Source organism: Tupaia chinensis, unplaced genomic scaffold, assembly GCF_000334495.1.
Source record: "Tupaia chinensis unplaced genomic scaffold, TupChi_1.0 Scaffold000275_1, whole genome shotgun sequence".
Taxonomy (NCBI): Eukaryota; Metazoa; Chordata; class Mammalia; order Scandentia; family Tupaiidae; genus Tupaia; species Tupaia belangeri.
This window is the reverse complement of record NW_006159757.1, coordinates 6,508,241-6,521,614: the sequence shown is the minus strand read 5'-3', so window position 1 is coordinate 6,521,614 and position 13,374 is coordinate 6,508,241. Positions and strand designations below refer to the sequence as shown.

The 13,374-nt window shown below is 40.6% G+C and overlaps 1 protein-coding gene across 2 annotated transcripts in view; it reads right to left on the bottom strand.

The window, feature by feature from the left end:
• The window catches only part of ITIH5 (inter-alpha-trypsin inhibitor heavy chain 5), a 105,000-nt gene extending 91,708 nt beyond the window's left edge, over positions 1-13,292 (bottom strand). For both annotated transcript variants that reach the window (XM_006150046.3, XM_006150047.3), the window contains exons 1-2: positions 13,142-13,292; positions 4,476-4,520 (exon numbers count right to left, since the gene is read on the bottom strand). In XM_006150046.3, coding sequence (XP_006150108.1) covers positions 4,476-4,520; positions 13,142-13,231 — 135 coding nt within the window. In that variant the 5' untranslated portion in view covers positions 13,232-13,292. The remainder of the gene's footprint in view (positions 1-4,475; positions 4,521-13,141) is intronic.
• Between the last annotated feature and the right edge of the window lie 82 nt (positions 13,293-13,374).

Genomic DNA, 13,374 nt, shown 5'->3' with positions numbered 1-13,374 from the left:
TACAGTTAGTGTGAGGTGACTAGGGCAGAGGAAATAAGGAAACCCGTCGAGTGAACTGAGGCTCCAGAGGCAGGCGTTAGCCAGACCATGCAAGGCCTTATGTCCTTAGAATTTATTCCACAGGTTTGTGAAGTCGTTGAAGACATTTGAGCAGAAGAGTGATGCACCAGGCCTACTGCTGGAAAGATCATTCTGGTATTGGTTAGATGGATAAATAAAGTTCATGTTAAAAATTGAAATACAGTCCCATCTGCAGCTCCACATGCTGCTAAGATGCTTCTGCTCCATAGGCTGGGGCCACATGGAAGACCAGGCATTGTGGAGTGTGCTCGCAACCCCAGAACTTGGGAGGCCGAGGCAGAACGATCCCTAGCTCAAGACTGGCCCAGGCAACATGGCAAAACTGTCTAAAAAAGAGCCGAGCAAGGGAACCAGTAGTTAGCGTAATGGCTATGTCGCTGGACTCCCACGTAGGCGACCGCGGTTCACGTCCCAGACCTGGTGGCTTGAAACTCACGCCAGGCACGTGTGCGTGCGTGCCCAAGATCCCGAGAGGAGAATGGAGGAGAAGGGATTGCGGCGTGACCATCCCCTCTGCGGGGGTGATTTCTCGCTTTCTGTCTCTACGTCTCTGTCTGTCTGGCGAGTGCACGCGCCCTATAGCGAAAAAAAACCTCTCCAAAAAAAATCAGAGCCGAGCATGATGGCACCTGCCTGTAGTACCAGCTGAGAGGACAGGAGGATCATGAATGGCAAGACCTTGCATCACTTAAAATCATTTTTTTAAAGTTGTAATACATATAAAAGACTTTTAAAATTACAACTGGTTTCTAAATAAATCTAAGAAACTTCGTAAAGATCTAAGTTGAGGTCAAGAAAATCTTTATAAGCAAGAATAAAAATGGACAAGCTATAAAGGAGCAGATAAACTTATTTATTGTTTAGAAACTTAAACTTTTTATGTGGCAAATATACCACAAACAAAATGAATAGACAAATGACAGATTGGGGCGAGGGACCTTCCAGTTCAGAAAACAGAGATTATCTACAGCATACAACCATCTCTGACAAATTGACAATTAGAAGGATAAAAAAAAACACAACAGAAAGATGGGCAAAGGACCTAAGGAAAGCAATTATTAAAGGAATTATTCTTCACAAGTAACAAATATATTTTTAAATGTCCAAATCCGTAAGTAGTCAGGGAAACACAAATTAAAGGAACAATGAGCTATTGCTATATATCTAACAAACTAGCATATAGAAAAGAATAATTATATCAATTGCCAGCAAAACTGTACATATTCATTGTTGAAAGAAGTAAAATTAATATAGATAATACATTAAAAGTATTAGCATTTGGGGCCAGCAGGTGGCATGGTGGCTAAGGCACTGAACTCCCACGTGGCTAATCATGGTTCGAGTCCTGGACCTGGTGGCTTGCTTTCTTGCTCTATCTTTTTCTCTGTGCCTCTCTCCCTCTTTCTATTTCCCTCTGGTGAGTGTGTGTGCCTCATAGAAAATTAAATAATAATAATAAATAAATACCTTTAAATAGATCATTTTAAAAGAGTAATAGTACTCAAAAGTAATCTGACAAAAATCTATCAAAATTTAAAATGTAGGAGCCGGCAGGTGACATGGTGGTTGAGGGCACTGGATTTCCACATGGCTAACTGTGGTTCAAGTCCTGCACCTGGTGGCTTGCTTTCTTACATTCTCACTTTCTCTCTCTCATTCTCTCTCTCACTCTCTGTTCCTCTCTGGCCAAATTTAAATAAATAAATAAAGTTAAATAAATAATTATTTTTAAAAATTTCAAATATATATGCACTTTGAATCAATAACTCTCCTACTGAAAAATCTAATCCATAGAATTAAAAGCATCTACATAATAGAATAAACAAAAAGGTTTCATGTTGCATTGTTTATAGGAACAAAACGATGAAAACAAATTGAAGTTCTTTAGTAGCAGAATGCTCAATAATTTTTGATGTCCTAACAATATGGAATCTGGATTACCATTTTAAGAAGTAAGTAGAGCTGAGTTGGTCACAAAGGCAGTGGTTGAACATTGTGCGTGGGGAGCCAGATCCCACACGGTAGACTACAGTTCAAATCCTGGCCCTGAAGGCCTAAAATACATGCTGGACACATGTAATTGAGTTCCTGTCCAGATGGAAAAATGGAAGACAAATTATTTCAGGGTGACCACACACCACTGGAGGGTACTTTCTCTCTCACTCAGTACATGCATGTACCCTCAACAATTACGATGGCAATTACAAAGGGTCGGGAGAGCTATGCCAGAAAAGCTGTTACTGATTAAAAAAATCATGAATAGGGGCCAGTAGATGGTGTAATGGTTATGTCACTGGACTCCCATGTAGTTGACTGCAGTCTGAATCCCGGACTTGGTAGCTTAAAACTCATGCTGGGTGTGTGTGCATGCATGCCCAAAATCCCAAGAGGAGAGTAGAGAAGGGATTGCAATGTGACCATCCCCCCTGGAGGGTGATTTATCACTTTCTGTTTCTCTGTCTTTCCAGTGAGCACACATGCCCTATTGCAAAAAATCTCTCTCTAAAAAGGAAAGAAAGAAAGAATAAAGAATAGAGAACACATAAAACTGAGAAGACATTTAGTTTACAAAGACCATGGACTCAGAAGCTGCACCACTGGGAATCAAACCCTAGCTCTACCACCCTTCACTCACTGTGTAATCTTGGAAAAGTTGCTCAGTCTCTCAAAACTTCAGTTTTATTATCTGTAAAATGCCTCGAAGAAGTATAAAAGTAATTGAGTTATGACACATTAAGTACTTAGAACAATGCCTGGCATACAGTACACACTCAGTAAACACTTCCTGTTATTACCTGATCCAGTCATTTCAAGGCAATGAGTGCAAATCTCATATGTGCACATGTATGCAAAGTCCTCTCATGTTCTACTGCTGTCCTATTTTCCTCAGAGGCACTGAACATCTTCATGATTACTAATATAATTGATTTATTTTCTTTGTCTATCTCTTCCCTCTTTAGAATTTAAGCTATATGAAAGACTGGATAGTGTTGGTTTTGTGATTGCTGTATCCCCAATGCCTGGAATGGTTCTGGGCAGGTAGCAGGCACTTAAAAAATATTTGTTGAATTAAATAATATGTGTACATAAGTATTGTCAGGAGACTATTCTCTAGTGAGTCTTCGATATTTCTGCACATTTTGAGAGAAGTCACATTAGCTGCCTTTGATCTAAACTACATTTTCAAGGATATTTGTGTACTGAAAAGCCTTGGAAGATAGGTAGGTGGTGGCTCCCTCCAGAAGGCAAGTCACTTAATGTCCAGAATAATAAAGAATGATCTCCCTTTGAGGGCAATGGTCATGCAAGCTTAGTGTTCCTTATTCCTTACATTCCCCAGTGTTCCTTATCCTAAGCTTTGGGTCTCTGTCATGTAATACAGCCGACTGCATCTGCAGGTGTCAGTTGGCTCTTGTATGACCATATGGAAGCCAGTATCAAGGAACAGCACAAATACTGATGCTCTGACTACTGTTACTGTGACTAGCTAATCATTCTTTGTCTCTGACCCAAGAGTTTCCTGTTTTCTGCAATATCCATGGAATGGTAACCAATTTATTAGCTTGAAAGCAGAGTGAATTCTCAGGTGTACTACAATTCTTGACATGTTTATGCACACATATGTGTTTCTGTGAGTATGTGAACATAGAGAAAAATATGAAAGAGTGAATACTAGGCTAACAAATTTGGAGTATGGAAAGGCAGGATTGAGAGGGTTAGGGGGGAAAATGGGAAGGAGAAACAGTCCAAACAAAGATGGCAGTGACTAAGTCATCGGTACTAAGAAATCTAAATCAACTCAAACACCAGCCAGATGTAGGGAAGGCTTGTATGATGCCTCACCAGAGCCAACAGGTGTGTCCTCACATTTTGATATTTCACTGCATACATGATAAGAAGGATGAACTGAGATCATTTCAAATAAGCTCTTAGCATTTCTGAATATTTGTTCACGTTCCAATCTCTTAGCAATCTACATGCTCTGAGAGCCTTGCCCAACTCTCATCAGTTGCCACTTTAATCTACAGACGTGAATTCTCCGGTCGTTTTTGTTTTGTACTTCACAACAAAGCCTTCATTTCCTGGGTAAGGATATTATTTTTAAAATAAATAAAGGTTATATTGAGAGGGGTTTTTTTTTAAAAGAAGGTCTTTGAAATGCCATGCTTGTCATCATAGTCCTACTGAAATAACCTAGTCTTTCTAGAAAGAAAATTTGATGAAAGAAAATATGAATCAGCTACACTTTATCTGCTATGCTGTTTCATACTGGAATTCTTCTACAAGCAACTTTAAAAGCTTTGAAGGATCTGCAAGTAAAGCAGGGACTGGGTTGAAAATAAATAGGAAAGTGAAGGGAACTGACTTTTGTATGACACCATGAATATACATACCAGCCTTTGCAACAGCCTGAGTTGCCTGGGGACCCTGAGTCCAACCTAGAAAACGAGAAGAGACAGGAAATATGATTGTGAGATCATTATTCAATGAGTTATATAAGGGGGTTGAACTAGGTTCAATTTCACCTAAAGGACTATCCATCCTGAAAAACAATTTTTACTTTCTATTTGTTTGTTTCCAGGCCAAAATTAGAATTTATCCTTCTTAGATTTTATTGATTCTTAACCCAGGAGGTTGGTCACCTAAGTGTTCTTAAATCTATTAAAAGAGTACACATGAAATGACAAGGAAAAAAGAGACAAGTAAAATATTTATATTCTATTTCACGTTATTTTGGACTTCAAATTGAGTTCTTTGCAATTATGTCTAGTATGTGAGTAATGGTATTTAGCCTTATTCTGAAAACTCCAGGAAACTCTGGAAGCAAAACCAAACCTACCTGCATTTCTTTTTCTTGATGACTTGTTATACTTTTCCACATGAAGAAAAGCAGTGATAAAATCATCTTTTAAAAATTTCACATTATAATTAACCAGCCTTGGGGCCAGCAGGTGGCATGGTGGTTAAAGGCACTGGACTCCCCCATGGCCAACTGCAGTTCAAGTCCTAGACCTGGCAGCCTACTTTCTCACTTTCTCTCTGTACAAATCCTACACCTGAAACCCTACTATCTCTCTTTCTCTCTCTCTCTCTCTCTCTCTCTCTCTCTCTCCATCTCTGGTGAAATTAAAAAATAAATAAAGTTAAATAAAATAATTCTTTAAAAAATAATAATTAACAAACCTGTTTGGACAAATTTAAGTCTTAGGTGGTTGTTGAACATTATTCAGGGCAAATCTCCACTTAAATAATAGAAGCATAAACTGTTATTGCTGCAATATATTGATAACCTTTTTTTTTTTTTTAAGAGAGATTTTGCTATAGGGTGTATGCACTAGCCAGAGAGAAAGACAGGCAGAAATTGAGAAATCACCCCCCGGGGAATGACTATGCCACAATCCCTTCTCCTGTATTCTCCTCTTGGGATTTTGGGCATACACACACATGTACTTGGCCTGAGTTTTGTGGGGTTTTTTTGTTTGTTTGTTTGTTTTTTCTTTTTGAGAGGTTTTTTGCTATAGGGCGTGTGCGCTCACGAGAAAGACAGAGAGGGAGAGAAAGACAGAAAGCGAGAAATCACCCCCCACCCCCACCCGCCAGGGGTAATGGTCATGCCACAATCCCTTCTCTTTCATTCTCCTCTTGGGATCTTGGGTACACATGCACATGCGCCCAGCATGAGTTTAAGCCACTGGATCTGGGACTCGAACTGCAGTCAATTACATGGGAGTCCAGTGACATAGCCATGACCCCAACTGCTGGTCTCTCAACCTGGCTTGAGTTTTAAGCCACCAGGTCCAGCACTCGAACCACAGTCAACTATGTGGGAGTCCAGAGATATAACCATTATGCCATCTGCTGGCCCCTATTGATTTAATTTTTAAGAAGTTAAATTAGGTAACAAAACACTATGCTTAACAGGATCCTATCTTTGTAAACCTAAGTGTTCTTATGTGTAAAATATGTGCCAAGATGCCAATAGCTGTTACTTTTAGGTGGTTGAAATCTTTTCATTTAAACTTTTCTGCACAACCTGAGGTTTTGACAAGTTGGCATAGCTTACTTCCATGGTAGAAAAAAGATAGTATGATTTCATTTTAAAATTTGAAGTACAATAGAAATTGTTTTAACCCCATCCTCTCCTCATCTGCCAAATATGGAGTTGTTGGAAAAGTCATGATGTGTTTTTCTATGCAAAAATGTGTTATGACTTCTCCGACAACCCTATATATATTTATACACACACACACACACATTCATGTGTATGTAGAGAGAAAGAGAGAGAATTATAAATTGTGATTATATGTCATGATAGAGCTTCCTATTGAAACAAACACGAAAAGAAAGTACAGGTTTTAGGCTGATAACCACCCTGACTCCAAATAAGAACCAAGTAATTCCTAGGAGGATGCTGATTTCAGACTTCTAAAATGAGGTAGAATGTACACAAGACCATCAAAGAAAGTAAGGATTCTGGGCAAGTTCTTTGCCACGTCTGAAGGTTCATCTCGGGTCTTTCCCTCCCTAAAACATGAAAAAGGTTGAGAATCACTCTGTTCAAAAAAAAAAAAAAAAACAGCCCATCCCTTCTCAGGTATTAAGTTCTCTGATCTAAAGTATTTTCTTTGAAGTTTTTTTCCTTTGTAAAATAGGTTTTCCAAGAAAATAAGCAAACTTTAAGAAAAGCAAGAGAAGTTGGTTTTTCATTTTTCGGACAACCAGCATCTCAGGGGATTGCTATGGCTACACTTCAGTCCAAGTTTAAACTCAGATTGACCCAGAATCAAAACTTCCTGGTGTACACAGACTCCTAGTGCCTGTTAGGATTGGAAGTGGGAATGGCGCCATTGTCATCGTTGTTTTAGTTACAAATTCCTGATCTTTTTTTTTTTTTAATCATTTGACTGTTTTCTCATTACCTCATAAGAACTTGGGCATGGGGATGGGGACAAAGAAGTAACTGACTAGTTTCAGCCAAACACCTTCAACTGACGGAGGTTATGTTTTCTTAGAGGAATCTGTATAAGAGATTTCTGTACCATCGGCCCCCATTCTCCTGAGGGTGCTCTGAAATTCTAAGACTAAGTGACTAAGGGGTCACTACCTCAAAGATCTGCTATAGGGCCTGGACCGAAACCATGGGCTAGACATTGGGAAGTCATTTGAGATGCCATTTATCGGCCTGGCTGAGGACAGTCACCCTGGGAGTAGTCCCATTTGAGTCATTCTGTATTATCTGCACAAGATTTTTCTTCCTTTGAAGGACTATTGCTGCAAGTTGCTCAGTTCTTATCCATCTGCAATATGGGTACCTTAACTTCAGCAATAGAAGAAGAAACTTGATAGTTGGGCTAATATTCCAAACGATTTCCAAACAGATTAAAAATTTTAAGAAGCAACTGACCTTAGTAAGTTTCCTTCTTTCTTTCCCTTTTTTTCCTTTTTATTTCTTATTTACATTTAATTGTTGTACATCTCTATCTAGCACACACAATATGGTTTTTCAGAACATACATGTATTCAGCTGTTAGAAAAGCCATGCTCATTTTTGCAAAGAAAAACAGAAAAATACATCGTGACTTTTCTGACAGCCCAACAGTATATGAAAATCAAATCAAGGATATTACCATACACATTATTTCCATCAGAAAGTTTTATAGTCTTATATCTACTACGCGTTTCTTCCCGAGCCCCTCCCAGCCACCCTCTGCTCTCCACAGGCCTCCTACAGTCTCTGGTATGTACAGTCATTCTTTCTACCATTATATCCTCAAATCTTTCCATTTCTACCACAGAGTGCAGTCTTTCCTTTACCTGTGAAAAATCAAGTAATGGACCTTGCTTGCAAGAAAATAATGAGTGCTTCAAGACATCCCACCCCATCAAAAAAGTTCAGGTCTTCCTTCTAAGACTCCCTCTTCTTAAATCAACCCTGCTGTTCCTTTGAAACAATGCTGCAGCTCCCGACTGCAATTTGACAGCACAAGAAGCTTTAATTTGAGAATCCAAGACTTTGGAGAAAGTGCTAATTAAGATCAGAAGGCACATACAACTCATCACACGGTTCTCAGGACTCCCCCACCCTGCCCGTCTGCCCTGAAGAAAGCGAGATGGCTAGCTTAAGAGTGAGCAAATCTCTGGAATTTCTCCCACCGCATTCTCCTTCCCCATTCAGCTCTTCAATTCCACTTCAACAATCACACCCATGCATATAGGGAGATATTACCGAGGGTCTGCAGCTTGTAAAGTCTTCTACTGAATTTATTTTTTGACGAGTTGAAAATTTATAGTTTTTATGATCCGAACTCCCATCTCCGAAATGTAAAGAGCTTTTATATAAAGCTCCTAGAAAACTCTCTGGAACATTATGGACACTCAATAACGGGTGGTTGTTATTCTTTTTTACATTTAAAACTGCTTTTATTATACAGGTTCAGTAGCCCCTATCCAAAATGCTTGGTACCAGAAGAGTTTCAGATTTCAGATTTTTGGGGGGATTTTTGATATGTGTGTGTGTGTATGACTGACTGAAGTTATGTGTTTTGAGATGACTATCTGATATCCCAAGGCATCACTATGGCTATACTTCAGTCCAAGTCTAAACTCAGAATGATCTAGCATCAACATTTCCTGGTACAGAGATTCCTGGCGTCAGTGAGGACTGGACGTGGGAATAGCACCAATGTCATCATTGTTGTTTTAGTTAGAAATCCCTAACACTCTTTGTTTGTTTTCCCCTTACCTTGTGAGAACCCGGGGGCCAGTGTGTGAGGATAGAGAAGTAACCGGCTTCATATGTATATGCAAATATATCATACATATATATAGTGAGATTATCTAGGGGACCGGCAAGTTGAAACATGAAATTCATTTATGTCTCATATACCCTTCATACATATAGCCTGAAAGAAATGTCATACACTATTCTGTATTGTAGTATTTTGACTACAAATTGTCACAGGAGCTCAGGTGTGGAATGTTACACTCATGACATCATGTCAAACACTCAGAATGCTTCCAATTTTGGAGCATTTAAGATTTCAGATTTTAGGGAAGCTCTACCTATAATAGGAATACAACATTAACCTTATTTAAAGAAATTGTATAAATTTAAAACTTAAAAGCAAGTAAGTCAGTAGACTGATTTTAAGGAAGAGAGTTTCTTTTTAATATTAATTTCCATGAAGATCCTTTTAAAGCAGCATTACGGGGACCAGCAGTTAGCATAATGGCTATGTCGCTGGACTCCCACGTAGTCAACCATGGTTCGAGTCCAGACCCGGTGGCTTAAACTTATGCCAGGTGCATGTGTGTGCATGCCCAAGATCCTGAGAGGAGAAAGGAGGAGAAGGGATTGCAGTGTGGCCATCCTCCCTGGAGGGTGATTTCTCGCTTTCTGTCTCTCTGTCTCTCTCTGTCTGTCTGGTGAGTGCACATGCCCTATAGCAAAAACCTCTCAAAAAAAAAAAAAAGCAGCATTACAAAAAGTATGACCCATGGATCACCTGCATCAGAATCATCTGGACCCCACCCTAAATCTAGTGGTTCTAAATTCATGAGACTGAAACTCAGGAGTGTTCAATGAATACCCTGAGTGACTTTGGCCCACCAAAGGCTGAAACCACTGCTTTTAATGTTCAGTCCACTACGGGTAATACTGTTTACAGGTGGGATGGAGAGTGAAGAGTAGAAGAACTTGAGTTTAAGGTGTTATCTGTATATTTTCAATTAAAGGTAAATGATAAGAATTGTAATGCAAGTTAATATGCATATTCAATTACATTAAAATTTGAGTGAATGCACTTGCTTCATTATATTTAAAAGTTTAAGTTAAAATATAACTTTAAAGTCCTTAATTATTGAGAATAGAGGGGCCAACAGGTGGTGTGGTTTAAGGTGCTGGACTCCCACATGGCTGACTGCAATTAGAGTCCCAGACCTAGTGGGTTGCTTTCTCACTTTCCCTCTCTCTCTCTTGGTCTGTCTGTCTGTCTCTGGCGAGCACACGTGTTCTGTAGTAAATTAAAAATGAATAATAATGATAAATAAAATTAAATTAATAATTTTTAAAGTTATTAAGTATAGAGCATCACTTTCCCTCTCTCTCTCGGTCTGTCTGTCTGTCTCTGGTGAGCACACGTGTTCTGTAGTAAATTAAAAATGAATAATAATGATAAATAAAATTAAATTAATAATTTTTAAAGTTATTAAGAATAGAGTGTTAACTAAATTCACAGGTTCTATTCTTTTTCATAATTGATTTTTATTATATAGAGTAGGAACCAAATTTTATTTATTTTATTTTATTTAAATTGTTTATTTAACTTTATTTATTCATTCATTTATTTTAATTTGACCAGAGAGAGAGGGAAAGTGAGAAAGCATCCTACTAGGTCTGGGACTCCAACCAAGGTCGGCCACGTGGAAGTGTCCAACCCCTTAACCATCACGCCACCTGCTGGTCCCACACAGGTTCTATTCTAAGACTGAAGTATATCAATATATCCACTCTTCAAAATATTTTCAATTAAGTAATCTCATCATTTTCATTCAGTGATAGAGGTTCACAGACATTCAGCAAGACTCCAATAAGTGCAAGTATGGATTTGAACCCAGACAGTCTGGTGCTGAAGCTGGTGCTCTTATAACCTCTGTCACATGCACACAATTAAGAAAAAGAGTAGAGATGAAAGGTAAAATGGCAGATTTTTACAGAACTTTATACCTTGAAGTGGATTTTGTTCCTGTCATGTACAAGATAAACAAACATTGGGATCACCAGATGGTGTAATGGTTACATCGCTGGACTCCCACGTAGTTAAATGTAGTTCGAGTCCTGGACCAGGCAACTTAAACTCACGACTCATGCTGGGCATGTGTGGGGTGTGCCCAAGATCCGGAGAGGAAAATGGAGGAGAAAGGATTACAGTGTGGCCACCCCCTACGGGGGTTGATTTCTTGCTTTCTGTCTCTCTGTCTCTCTTTCCGGTGAGCACACATGCCCTATAGCAAAAACTTATCTAAAAAAAAAAAAAAAAGAGAGATAAACACTATTATGGGTTGAAGACAGCACAAAATCACTAAATCAGGCTAAACCCATGTTTTTCTATGAAGGCAAGTTAAAGAGTGTTAAGACTACTCGGTCTTGTAGATATTGGAGCTTTACTTGGTCCTCCTAGTTTATAAACACAATCTTTGTTTCAGTCCTTCCCACACTCTCCTCCCTCCACCCCTCCAAAAAAGTTTCAAGATCTTTACCCTAAATTCCTTCTCTCAGCACTGCAGCTGCACAAGTCAATAGCCAGGGCTAACAGTAAGTGCCAACACTGTTTTAAGCACTGAAGGTGTACTATTAACTCACTCAATCCCACAGCGCTATATTTTCCCACTATTAACAGGAAAAGAAATTTAGACACTAAGTAACTTGCTAACTTGCTCAGGGTAATGAGATGGTAAGTGACAGAATCAGATCTCTTAACTCCAACAGCCTGGCACCAAGGCCACACTGTTAACCACTTACCAAAACATCTATCATTTACCAAGTCCCCCCTGTCTACCAGGTTCCTAACACAAACTAGCTGAATTCTTACTATGCTCAAAAGGAGTTGTATTCCCGGGAACCAGCAGTTAGCGTAATGGCTATGTCGCTGGACTCCCATGTGGTCGACTGCGGTTCGCATCCCGGACCCGGTGGCTTAAAACTCACGCTGGGCGCATGTGTGTGTATGCCCAAGATCCTGAGAGGAGAATAGAGGAGAAGAGATTGTGGCATGACCATCCCCCGTGGGGGGTGATTTCTCGCTTTCTGTCTCTATGTCTCTCTCTGTCTGTCTGGCGAGCACACGCGCCCTGTAGCAAAAACCTCTCAAAAAAAAAAAAAAAAAAAAAGGAGTTGTATTCCCTACTCTGGTCAAAAAGGGAAGGAAGGTTCCAGATCAAAACGTTAGCCTTAGCCTAGGCCATGCAACAGTAAGTGGCAGAGTGGAGACCAGCCTGCCTCTCTGGATCCAAAGCCTGCATTTTTCTATACCACCTCAAAGCCTTCTGAGGTTCTTACTGGTTATTCCTCCTAACAACCCCAACAACCCCAAGAGAGAATTAGCATCACTCCCTTTTACAGATAAGCACGTTGATAAGACAGAGTCGGCATGAAAATAGCCATCTGCTGTTGGGGCAGATTCCGATTTCCAGATGCGCTCTCAAAACAAGAGTCTGGGAAAGGGGCAAGAAAGTATGCCTACTTATTATCTCCCTCCCATCAGGAGAAAATGTGCTTTAAGCTCAGCAATTTAAATATTACTTAAATGATGACTGTATAAACAGCCCTGTCTTATCATGACAGCCATTTATGTGTATGAGGTTTTTACAATGATAGTGTGTGAACCTGCTTTATACTTTTCAAAGAGCTTTCCTAGTCATCAGGCGTTGTGGTAAGATTTCATATGTGCAAGTTTTATTCAGCTGTGCGGTTAAAACTCACACCCTGGCAAATGTGCTGAAAATGAGTGGAGGAACTGAAAGCCCTTGGTTCTTGTTGCTGGCCCTGCTGTGCTACAGCACTGGCAACTGAATGGGAAGGTTCTCCCTGTTTTCAGATGGGAAAAGCTAGGGCTTCCAGGAGTATGGAACTTTCCCCAGACTGTCCTTTCCCCCCAGGATGAATGAGGAACAGCAGTAACAGCAAACCACCCCATACATGCATGGTAGGGAAATGCTGAAAATTATTGGAGGCAGGGGCTATTGAAATGAACGACTGGCAGCAATCTGCGCAGGTAACAGAAGCCAGGAAGAAAACTTGGTTCTGCAAGACTCTGAAGTACTAGACCCAGTTCTGCAGGAAACCTCGGGGCACAGGGCAGGTACCGCGGACAATGCAGAGTCACCCGCAGGCGACCTACGGGAACTCTCAACTCTCGAGCATAAGGCTGGAAAAGGAACGATATGAAAGGACAGGGCTGATGCCTCCCTTCCTCGTTACCAGGACCAGAGCAAAGGGAGTTTGCCAGAAGCCACGCGGCCCAGGGAGGAGGAGGGAAGGAACAGTGGCTCTCCAACTTACTTGCTCCGAAGTGTCAACCCAGCTGGGCTCCTCTTCCTGCGACCCCGCGCAGAGGGTCAGCGCCAAACACAACCCCAGCAGCAGGAGCATGGCGGAGCAGGAGCCCGGCGATCACACCAGACCCGTAGGGACACGCAGGACAGCGCCCAGGGCTCGGGACACCGCAGGGCGCGCTCCGGCCCCGCCCCTCGCCCTCACTCCCGGTCCCGCCTTCCCCCTCCCCTCCCACCTCC